Here is a 12,432-nt window from a genome sequence, read left to right on the forward strand (position 1 = left end):
TTCTAGATTTGTGAGCAGCACATTTGACCACCACCAATTCTTTGGGTAACTGGATTGCTTCCAGTAAGTGCTGTACCACTTTTCCATTTCTAATAGGGGTGCCTGAGGAAGTCATGAATTCTCTTTGCAGCCATAACTGGCTGAAGTCATGCAAAACCCCGTAACCATACTGGCTGTCAGTATATATGGTTACTCTTTTGTTTTTCCCTTGTTTACAGGCTCTTGCCAATGCAATCAATTCAGCTACTTGTGCAGATTTTATTTCACTTAAATAGGAGGCTTCTAGTGTCTTTTCCAGAGTGACTACAGCATAGGCAGCACTCAGACCCCCATCCTCATGTCTTAAGCATGAGCCATCCTCAAACATTTAAAGGTCTTCTATTGGCAAGGCTGTTTCTTTTATATCAGGTCGGGGTTTAGTGCTATATTCAGTTAGGTCAATGCAATTATGCTCAATTTCACCCTCAATTTCTGCACTTTGGGTGTTTGGTAACAAGGTTGCTGGATTTAGTATGTTACATCGGGAAATTATCACATTTTCTGCACCTATAAGAATTCTCTCATACTTAGTCAGCCGACTGGGTGTGAGATACTGAGTCTTGGTTCTGGTCAGCAGAATCACAACTGAATGTGGAACATATACAGTTACAGGATGTCCCATAACAATGCTTTCACTTTGTTCTAGACTAGTGCAAGTTGCAGCGACTGCTTTTAGGCATCCAGGCAATCCAGCAGCCACTGGATCTAAAGTAGCCGAAAAATAGGCCACCGGACGTCTGGTCAGACCATGTTCTTGTGTTAGGACTGAGAGTGCACAATTGTCGCGTGTATCACAAAACAGGTCAAAGTTTTTAGAATAGTCAGGCATTCCTAATGCAGGAGCTGAACACAGACAGTTTCGTAATTTTATCCAGGATGTCATACTTTCATCATCCCATTCAACTGGATCCTTTGCTCCTTTCTTGGTCATCTTTATTAATGGTTTTGCTAGAACAGCAAATCCCACAATCCACTGTCTGCAGTATCCTACAACTCCTAGGAACATTCTAACTTCTTTCTGGGTTCTGGGTAACTCCATGTCTCGAATTATTCTAATTCTTTCTGAAGTGACCTTCCGGATACCTTTTTCTATCTGGTGCCCCAGATATTTCACTGAGTTTTTACAGAACTGTAATTTATCAGGTGATACTTTATGTCCTCCTTTGCCTAGATGATTCAATAATGCAATGGTATCAGTAACACAGTCGTTCCGACTTTTAGACGCCACCAAGAGGTCGTCTATACACTGGGCCAAAACCGATTCTCTAGGCAAGATTAGTGATTCAAGGCATCTTTTTAAAATCTCATTGAAAATTGAAGGACTCTCTGTGTACCCTTGAGGAACACGATTCCAGATATAGACATGACTGTCAAATTCAAATGAGAAAATACATTTGCTGTCTGGATGTAATGGGATGGAAAAGAATGCGTAACATAAGTCAATAACGGTAAACCATTCTGCATTCCATGGAATTTGGTACAAAATCACTGCAGGGTTTGGCACAATAGGACAGCAAGGTACAACAATCTGGTTTACCTTTCGCAGGTCCTGCACTACCCTGTACTTTCCACTAGGCTTTTTAATTCCAATTATGGGTGAATTACAAGGACTGCTCATTACTTCCTGTATAATGTCAGCTTCTAGCAATCTTTTCACTTCGATAGCAACTCCGGCTTTCACTTCTGCATTCATTTTATACTGTTTAATATTTGGGTAAACTGCATTTGACTTAATGGCTATTTTAACTGGGTCTACATTTGCCATTAATCCCACATCTCTCCCAGTGAAATCCCACACATCTGGTATCACTTTCTGTTGGAGTTCTTCAGGTAAGTCCTGTATTGTCAGTTTCTTTATTTCTGAGTCAGGCCTTAGTAACATTAATTTGTAAAGTCCATCTTCATCTGGGGTCTGAATTTCAACGCCTTTTGGTGTGCAAAAGATGGTGCAGTTCATTTTGCACAGCAAATCACGTCCCAGCAAATTCACAGGACTGGAGTCACAGACGACAAATCTGTGCATCTCTTTAAAGTTCCCTATAGAAATCTCCATTGGTTCAGTTACAGGAGTTCTAATTATCTGGTTTGACACGCCCACTACTTGGATAGCTTCTCCCGAGAGGGGTAGGTTAGGATCGTCTGCTGTTCTCACAGTAGAACGGGTAGCACCAGTGTCCAACAGAAAGGTGACGTCATTTCCTTCAACCTTTCCTTCAATGTATGGCCCTGTCTGGTCTACCGGTAAGGAGGCGCCAAGCACGCACTCCTCGTCCTCCCCCCTCAGGCCCCGTCAGTATGGTTCATCACAGAGGAATGTATCATTCAACAGGAATTGCGAGGTTGCTGCATTTCTATCCTCCCTTCCTTCCCATACCTCAATCTCTTCATTCTGCTGAGCCTTGTGCCTATAATTTTGCCTAGGAGCACGAGGCAACTGATTTTGTTTTACCTGTTGCTGGGTTTTTCGTGGCCCCTCATTCTGCACCTGTGGATTTAAATCATTACTTTTCAGGTTACCATGCTGCAACATTGGACACTCGTCTCTCCAGTGCCCTATCCGACCGCACCCATGGCAGGGGAACTTCTTCTTGGCCTCTTCGCGACTCATTTTTACTTGGGGCTTCCCTCCTCCCCCAGAGTTGGTATTCGGGTTATTATTATTCACTTTACTTAACTGTTTTTCCTGTTGTTCGGCCAATTTCACCTGAGCCCACATCACCTTCTCCTTTAGGGCCTTTCGCTTATTTTCCATCTCGTCCTCGCAGTACTTAGCGTACTGCAGGACCTCATCTATGGGTTTTCCCTGCCAACAGATTTTATTGTCTCTAATCCACTGTGAGATTTCAGGCCTCAATCCCAACACAAATCGGTAAATGAAATGAGTCATATCCTTCATTTCAATGTTATCGATTCCACTGTAGGTCTTGAACACCTGCAACAGTCGCTCATAATAGGAATGCACAGTCTCATCACGATTTTGGGTAGTTCTATCTATACGGGTCCAATCAGTTTCTTTAGCTGGCACTTTCTCTTTTAAGTATTGTATTACTTTATCATATTTTCTCATTGCCTCCGGTGAGGGAGCTCCGGTTCTGGAGTCTCTCTCATACTCTTCACTGGGCCAATCAACTGCAATTTTGCATTCTGTCCACAAATCGACAGGAACTACAATGTCAAAGAACCCATCTAGGTCCTTCAGGAGACATTTTTGGACCTTAACAAATCGCTCAACCTGCCTATACCATTCCACAGGCTTCTCTCTTAATTTTGGGAAATCATTTGTGAAAGACACAATATCCTGTCGGGACCATGGAACATGCACATATTTCCCACCTAGTACTTCTCTCATGGGATATAATTTTTCTGCCTTGTCAACTTCTTGTAGGACATATTCAGAAGTCTTCGGTCTGGCCTTACTATCTTCCTTTTTCTTTGCCCACCTGGTTTTCCACTTTTCTAAGTCCCCCATTTCTGTAACAAATTCAACGATTCTTTTATCTGTACCTTTTTCCCTGACACATTCATGTTCTCCAGGTCTTTATCTGAAAATTCGGTTCTGTAGGGCTTTTGTAAGACTTTGGATTTGCTAACATCTATTTCCATACTGGCTGCAGTGTCCATTAGTTTCTCATGGAACACTCTGGTGTTTCGGGTAAGGCTTTTGCTTATAAACAGTAACTCCTCCTCATTAAGAGTGTTTAACCTGTCTAATCCCACATTTCCAGCTATAAGTTCCTCCATTTCTATTCTTAGTTTGTAGATATCTAAAGGTTTGGGCTGGGGAGTTTCCTTTTCTATTTCTCTGGTCCATCGGTCTAATGCCTCCGGAGTTACTACTGTGGCACTCCGGGTCCCTGAACCTGTTTCAATCAAGACTTCCTTTGCCCTAGTCTGAGGCCTCGTCCGGGGTATACTGCTTTCCGGTTCCCTTATGGGCAGATCCTTTAGGGAAATCACAGATTCACATTTGCTTGCCTGGTCATCAACGATAAGAGGCTCCTTCCTGGGCTGCGCTACGGCAGGAGAAATAGCTGGAGTTCTTGTACTAGCCTGTCTATCCCCATAAAGAGGGACAACGGGACCAATAGTTACTGGAATTGTCAGAGCTTCAGGACTGGGATTTATCTGTGCTATTGTCTGAATGAGTTCATTTAGCTGTTTAATTAAGGCTTCTTTTTCTCTTTCGTGCAAAACCTTTTCAATGGATGTGTCATGCAATACTTGCGGAACTAAAGGTGGATACAGACTTGGGGCCGTTGGGACTGTCATAACTGGTCTTTCATCACCCAATGGTCTATAATTTGGAACAGTGGTATCAGGTCTACAAAACCCGCCCCTATTGGTTTGCCTATTACCTATACCTGTTGTATCTGTTTCACTGGCCCTTCTACTTCTAGGACGTCTGAAAAATGGGTTTTTGGTACTTAGGGACCTTGTCTCCTCCTCATAAGGAGGTGGATTTTTCATACATAAATCCTCCAGATACTCATCTTCTGAATCACCTGCAGGCAGCAGGTGTCGGGTTTTCTCTGTGCATTTTCCTCCCACAGGTTCCTCTACCCCAAATACTGGAAACAGTCCCTCAACCATCATATTCTGTCTCCACTGTTTCATCTTTTTCTCCTTGGTTTCTCGCTGCAATTTCGGATACCATTTGCTTACCCCCTTATCCATTCGGGGTCTGTCTCGCTCTAGAGCCTCAATCTCCCATTCCTCTAAAGCCTCATATTACGTTAATCTAGGTCTGGGATGTAGGTCACTCATTCGGGTCCTCAAGTTAAACAGGATTCTACTATTAAAAGTACCATCGAGAGGAAACGCTAGGATTCCGTCATCTTCGGTATACTTTACCCAATTTTCCAACCATACACAGGTATGATACCCTTTGTCAAACATCATAAAGGATGCAGGAGTATTAGCTGGTGGAATGATTACACCCTCCCTAGTTCTGACGGGCTTGTCTTTCTTGAAATAATTCTTGATCTTTTCGGCAAATGACATTTTCCTCTTGCTTCCGTACATATTGTAAGGTCTACCTCTGAGCATCTGCTCCTTATGAAAACATAGATTTTTTTCGGATCAGGTAAGAATTCGGGATACCACATACACCTCTCCAAGCTATCCTCAGGCTCCGAGTGTGTGATTTTGTTTATAAACGTGCTTCCAATGCTAGCGTGCCTTTCAATATTCAACAACCAATCAACACAGAGGTTGCAAATACTCTCGACAAATGGGTGCGCGGCCTTTTCGCGAGACGCGGGCACACACTTCGGCACTCACCCCTCCTTTACAATACTAGCTTCGTTACAAGCCCGCTGTTCAGCCAATCTCAGCGCGGCACGGAGTGACGTCAGTGCAGCTTTGCGACCGACTCCCTCCTTCACAAGGTAACAGAAACTTTGAATTTTTCTTAAAGTGCAAGTGCTCAATTTAGTTAACAACGTATAACATTCGCCACTGTGCTCGAGTGTTTTGAAAAGAAAGAAGGTTTTGGTGTCGCTACAAGTAAACCACTTCTGTCTACTTTTCATTCACTACGGATAGACCCTTCTGCCTACCCTTCACACAAGCCTTAGAGAACCTGTTACTTCTTTTGACTCATCCACTCTTTCCGGGATATATACTAAGTCTAAAGTTTCACCAATGTACTCTTTGGCTATCACTCAAGCTCCGATGAACCTACTACTCCTTCCTCGTGTGACCCTTACTAGGTAATATCACAACTGAAGTTTCATAACCGGACTCGTTGCTGCCATTTATTCAACTGTTCATTCAGAAATCCCTAATTAGCGCTTCCGGTTCTTCCTAACCATGCACTAATCTTCCTCGCAGCCAATGACCTCACAGCTTAAGTGGATTCTGCTCACCACCCGCTATACTATTCTCCGGGGATTCCAGACAACATAGAACAATCACTAACAATTTGTTAATCACATATAATAATATAGCAGCATTTCATAAAATATCATTTCAAAACATTTTATAACATTTTCAAAGCAATAATAAAAAATGTTTTTGGCAGCAATACATTTTTAGTAGCACATATTATAGATTCACGGTTTATTCATGAAATATCTTATCTGCCTATCTTAACTAGTCCTAACCATACTACTGCTACCAGAAAATTACTGATAGAGCGCGCAGGTCGCCCAACTCTTTATTTCACCAAATTGTACGCACCTGGGCCCATAACGTGTTTATCACTGTATTCTTGTGAATCGGGCGAGCTTACACGTCACTATCAGTTATTCTTGTGTTTCTTTTACTATTATTTCCCGTTGTACCTGACTTACCAATCCTTGTCACAGGTATCTAAGTTCCCGATGAATCAGGAGCTAGCAGGGGTAGGAGATAAGACTAACCAGAATACCTTGTACATTTGAATAACGATTTATACCTTTTGCAATAACCACAGACACCTGAAGGGTTTTCAAGACTTTATATAGTAAAAGTCAAATTTCATATGCCATGAGAATAAAGTTTATACAGATTAGAATATCAATAACTAGAATCAGGACTATAATGTAACTATGAATGAGAGTGAGCACCATTGAGTGCGAGCAAAGTACAGGAAAAGGGTAACAGGGAACATGCTATTCAGTTTACAGGCTTATACTAAGGCAGGTGAAGTGAGACCTTATTCTATCTACTAATTAAAGCATAGATTCTAAAGGAGGGTAAGAATAAATCACACTGATCAAGTAAACAGTTCATTAATATCCTACAGGTAAGGGAAAAAATGGAACATAACTAATAAAACAGTTTGCATGTAAAATCTTTTGGAAGAGACAGGGAAAATAACATAGGCAATGATGCTTTATTCAAAAGGAGAAAAGGAAAAAGAGTAAAGATAGACGGACACCCACAGATATATATTTACCTAGGAAGGGAATGAGGACTAACCCTGGCCACGGGTCACTTGGGAAAATGGTGAGGCCAAGGACCCTCAAGGACTTAGAATGCCAGTAGGCGAGCAGGTACAGCTCATGGACCGTCAAGACAGGATACCCCTCAGGATTTAGATCAGGACTGGGCTCATCAAAGGGTACGACCAACACCTGCAGCTTCGGATGCAACGCCTGCGCTACTCCCTCTCTGCATGGAATCTGCCAATAACCCCGATTGGGTTTTCGAATCTTCCCGCAAAGTGCTTCGCCAGCACGTAAACTATTCCACCCCAGTGAGTTTGTGGAAATTATAGACAGAGTGCTCCGCAGCTCTCTGTATCAATCACCTATAGAGTTCGTAGGGTCGGTGACAGGTCAGCTACTCGGACAAGTCGGACAATTTCTCTAGCTAAACCTAGACTAGTTATACTGTTTTCGGGTCAGTGGACCACCCACAAATGTTGCAAGTGACAGGATCCCCAACTTTGGATTGGACAAGTGAGGTGGTTAGGTCATTGTCCCTACCTAGAATTTAGTGTTCCCACAATTAATATTCATTTTTCGTACCCACCCCTTACATTCCAGTTCCCATGGCATACGTGCAAAAGAGAACAATAGGACACACAGTGGACTATCAATTTTGTATCAATTTTAGGTGTAATACAGCTTCTTCTCGCTGGGTCAGAGTGCAGGTTCCCAGGAGCATCTCTGCTTCGACAGCCAGCTGGCTGAGTTCCACTGCTGCAAGACTAGGTTCTCTTGTCACGTGGTCAGGTCCACTCAGACTTCCAAGATGGAGAGGCTCCCCACTCCCAGGCCCGCAAATACGCGGTACATGAAAAGTAAGCGAAAACAAATTAGGAACATAAAAAAAAATGATTACACTGTATACCGTGATCGGCTATATTACATCCCTTACTTTATAATATCTATAGCGTTAAGAGTTAGGCAGAAATAGACATTTGTGCAATAGCAGCGATAGCAAGCAAGATGCATGTTAAAAACAAAGCGGCCATGTTTGCAAATAATGCGCATGTGCGAAAAAATCCCTCCAGAACTACGAGTGCGTCACATCACATGGGTATGACCGACGCATGCGCAGACTGAAATCCCGCATAGCAGCGACCAGTCAGTGTGCAAGCTTTGTTAGGATTAGAAAACACATAAGCAAGCATCTCTGGGACACCCGCGTGTAGTGTGAAAGTGCGATATTAATACACGAAACGAGTTGGTTACTATTTTAAAGGTTAGGCGAGGGGTTTGAATCCAAGCAAGTCGCACAACGTGCAAATCCTTGCTCCATCAGGTGAGCCCTCATCTGCATTCTGATGGGTCTTCTTGTGCTGGGAAAAATGGGAGGGGCTGACACACTTCAATAGGTAGTGTCCTGTTGCCCCCCCTACCCCTTCCCCCCCCCCCTCCCCTCACTCCCATCCCGTTTTAGTTTGGCGCTACTTGTTTAAAGGATGTGGAATTTTTCTTGTGTACATGGCTACATAGAGATGTGGGGAAACCCATAGCGAGATATACAATCCCCAACCCCCACCCCTTTTCCTCCCTTCCCACGCATGGCGCGACTGTTTTACTAACGGTAGGGAATGTCTCATGTGTACATTGCCCGTTCAGTTACCCTTCTTCCTCCTCTCTTCCCAGCCACAACTGGCTTACTCCAGCGAAGAGATCCCGGTGATCCCCTGGCTTTTCAAGTCACATCTATACAAGTACTCCAACTCAGAAGGACTACTTAAGGTAACCGCAGCCCTTTCTAATTGCCCCTTGATCCTTCACGGTTACCGGATTCCCCGCCCTAACACTCCGTCCCCCTTTTTTCACAGCACTACCCAACTCAGACAACCAGTCCTGATGATGATCCGAAATGGTCCGGATCGAAACGCTGTCGACTCAACAGCCTAATTAATAGGCGCACTTCTTCTTAGTGGCTTTAAATCTATCTAATTAATTGTGCCCACTGTGATACCACTCTGTCACATGCGCCGTCCTTAGCCACTCACTATAGATAATTTGCACTCTATACACAGTGCGCCGACTACGCTGTTTTCACTCTTCTCACTTGCGTCGCCACTTGCACTATTTATTCACGTTTGTTGCACCAAGTTTATTGTGGTTGTCAATACATTTTATGCAGTGCTGTTCTTAACTGTGTACTCCCAACCATGAAATGAATGCTATAACAACAAAAAAATGAATAATTAATTTTTGATTCAAAAATGAGTAATCTCCTTCTTGTCCATTGCAGCAATGCTATGTGCATGCTATCCATAACTGTCTGCTAACTCTTACCTTACAGGACATTGGTGACAAGTATACTGTTGCTCACAAAGCACTGATTTACCCCCTAGGGTTAGCCTGGCAGACAGGACTGGCTTGAAAGCGATCCTTGTGGACTTCAGAGAGTTCCTGTGAAGTCATCCTTACATCAAAGGCACTTTTGGTTATAAGTACTAGGTCTCTAACCCCAGACACTTCTGATCTTGAACTGAACCTCTGTCGGAAGGACTGCTGTGGTGCTTAAGAACTCAACTGAACTGATTTTCTGGAAGATCTGATTTTCTGCTTGTTGCCCTGCTGCTCCATGACTCTATTGAAGTGTTTGACTCTACCTTCCCTCCAAGTAATCTCCAAGGACTTGCTTTCTTGCCTTCTGTTTTCGAAGTCTCAGGGACACAAAATACTTCCTAAGACTCTGCTGGTGATGCTGGACTGTGCCTTCTGTGAGTCCTACATATTCATGAGGTGCCCTCTCCATGTTCTGGGCCTCATAAGGGTTCTGCAGCTGTTTTGCTACAAAACCCACGCATTGTCACCACTGCACTCGTCAGAACCGACGCATTGCCCTGCCACGCAGACTCCTAGGCTGTTCAACAGTGGTTCTACAGCTTTCCCAGCCCGGTGACAGTACTCTGCATGGCTCGATGGCGATGCATTGCCTTCACTTCAATGAAGCTTAATGACGATGCAGCAACCTGACTGCGTGGAAAAGATCGACGCATCGTGCCCTCAGCGTTGACTCTTTGCTCCATCCAAGGTACTTTGCCAGTGGGTCCTGCATTGGTGGAGAAGTGTGGCTCACTGGTTAGAGCAGGCAGACCCTGAAGCAGAGGTCAGACCCGGGACCAGGGTTCAATTCCCTACGCGGCAGGGTCTTGAGCTCAAATGTCCATGGACTCGATAATTCTCGCTTCGGTGCCTGACCTAATCATGGGTTCACACTCTGCAACTCTGGGCATTAAGCTTGCTTAATCTCCACAACGGCCCCCCGCGGCGGGATGCCTGGCTTTCACCTTGGGGATGCCCTGTAGGGGCTATCTCACAGGGAAAAAGCCAGGACGGGGTCCCAAGGCAAGAGCGGAGATACCCCTTCGGGGGTCTATTCAGGCGCTATATAAGAAACATAATAATAATAATAATAATAATAATAATTGGTCCTGTAGCCGGCCTGCCTCCATTGCAGTGGGCCTGAACTTTAGATTTGCACCGGTCCCTTGTGACCTCAAGTAACCTTCTGACTGGTAGTGACTTCTAAGCCCTATTTCTGTATTTAATCTTTCAAAATTAATATCTCAATTTGTACTGATTGGATTTGTTCTCGTTTTGGTCTTACTTTGCTGAGATGAATATTCTCTATTCTTCTAAACCTGTGTGGAGTTTTTTTGTGGTGTATTCATTTTGGTACTGTGTGTGTTGCACAAATCCCTTACACATTGACTTTGTAAGTAAGCCTGGCTGCTCTGTGCAAAGCTACCAGACGGAAAGTGCTCTGATATCTGCAAAGATCTTGTTCGCGCTATATAAAACTTTCAATAATAATAATAATAATAATAATAAACAAATGTGTGGTACGCCTGAAATAGTTTCATTTTGAGCAGTTTGGCGTCCTATAGGGCACAGATTCTCACTGTTTAACTTTGTTTTGGAGTACCTACTCTTCCCTTCCTGGTCATGCCGGTGCGTTTTTATATCAGACACCTAAAACTCTTTCTTTAAATGTATGTAGGTACGAGGTGGCCCCCAGAAGTATGGGATTACTGGATGGCTGCAAATTCAAGGAATAAAGAAATCGGATGAAGGGATATACATCTGCCACACAACGAATAAGTATGGAACTACACTCGCAGAGTCTAAACTTGAGGTGACTGACGACAGTAAGTTGATTTTTTATGCAAACATCTGTTTTCTGTTGATGTTAGCCTCTAAGGTTTAGGACTTTTCTTACTTTGGTCGAAGGTGCTGCTGGACAAAGGTAAATGTGTACATTTATGGGACACTCCGGTAATAAATTAATTCACCACTTAGACCAAGAGGTATCCAAGGGGCTTATTTAGAGTTTGGCAGATGTAGGACATCCGTCAAAAAGCGCTGTATGTCCCATCTGCCTTGCACTCTAAACAGGGAGGATGGGAACACATTTGCTGCTTTTTGGCAGCTTTCCCTTATCCACTTGACTCAAAATAATCCCCAAGTGCCATTTACTGGTGTTTAACAAATAGCAGATACTGTGCTGGGTGAAACACAGGTGCCTTTAATTCTTTTGAAATATTAACATATTTCTCTCAATGCAGATCTGGATTAGGAGCGCATACGTGATATTAATGGTCATAGGCGGTCAATTAATGCACAGTAAGGAGGAGCGATAAAATGTTATCCAACTCACTTTGGGGCTTGCACTTTGTATACAAATATCCTCTAGTTCCTCAGGCACAAAAATCAGTAAATCTGCCATAAACACACAACCTTGAAAGTAAATGTGCAAAAGGTGATTGACCCCTCTCACCCTTCACCCCACTCTCCTTCACTCAGTTTTTAAGAGGTAGACAGCTGCCATAAGCATAAATATTTGTAGAGAAAATGTTTATTCTTAACCCAATGATAGGTTCACCCCAGAACACACTGGGCAATTGACTGAGATGTGAAGGTGACAAAACAAACGCTTGAGTACTTTGACTAATGAAAAGAGCTTGGTGCCAAGGATGGTGGCACTGATCTGGCATAATAAATTCCTTGACTGACATTAGATTCCACAAGTGAGAGTTTCGATTTTTTCCAAATATTATTACTATCAAAAAAGGAGGGTGAGGTGAGCAACCCTGATAGTGTTGATATCAGATAGTGTAGCGGGAACACTCATTGTGGTTGCTTTCACATGTATCTCAATAGAAAACTTGGAATTTTATGCTACACTCTGCATCCAACTCATACTGACATGAATAACACTAGAAATGTTTTGAATCCTTCTCGACAATTTCAGAAAAGATAAGATATAATTGTGAGACACCTGCACAAGTACAACACCCCAAACAGATATTTAATGTTCATACCGATTTTTTAAGTATAAGGGTGCTCAAGATAAAGTCAAGTCCTACCACATCCTGCACGATGTGCAATCATTTGTTTAAAAGTGTCAGTAAGTGTGTGGGTCATAAGCCTCTTTCATTGGGAAGGAATGTAACTATTTTTTCTACGACTGCAACAACCCAGACTTTACTTG

General features: G+C 43.2%; 1 protein-coding gene across 2 annotated transcripts in view; it reads left to right on the forward strand.

Annotated features, from left to right (window-relative positions):
- LOC147702853 (kazal-type serine protease inhibitor domain-containing protein 1-like) overlaps positions 1–12,432 on the forward strand; it is a 296,214-nt gene that overhangs the window by 199,176 nt on the left and 84,606 nt on the right. Inside the window, exon 3 of one of the 2 annotated variants that reach the window (XM_086931436.1) lies at positions 10,942–11,076. In XM_086931436.1, coding sequence (XP_086787562.1) covers positions 10,942–11,076 — 135 coding nt within the window. Of the gene's footprint in view, positions 1–10,941; positions 11,090–12,432 lie in introns of both variants that reach the window. The other variant, XM_086931435.1, reaches the window with a different exon arrangement.

Source organism: Lissotriton vulgaris, chromosome 7 (assembly GCF_964263255.1).
Source record: "Lissotriton vulgaris chromosome 7, aLisVul1.2, whole genome shotgun sequence".
Taxonomy (NCBI): Eukaryota; Metazoa; Chordata; class Amphibia; order Caudata; family Salamandridae; genus Lissotriton; species Lissotriton vulgaris.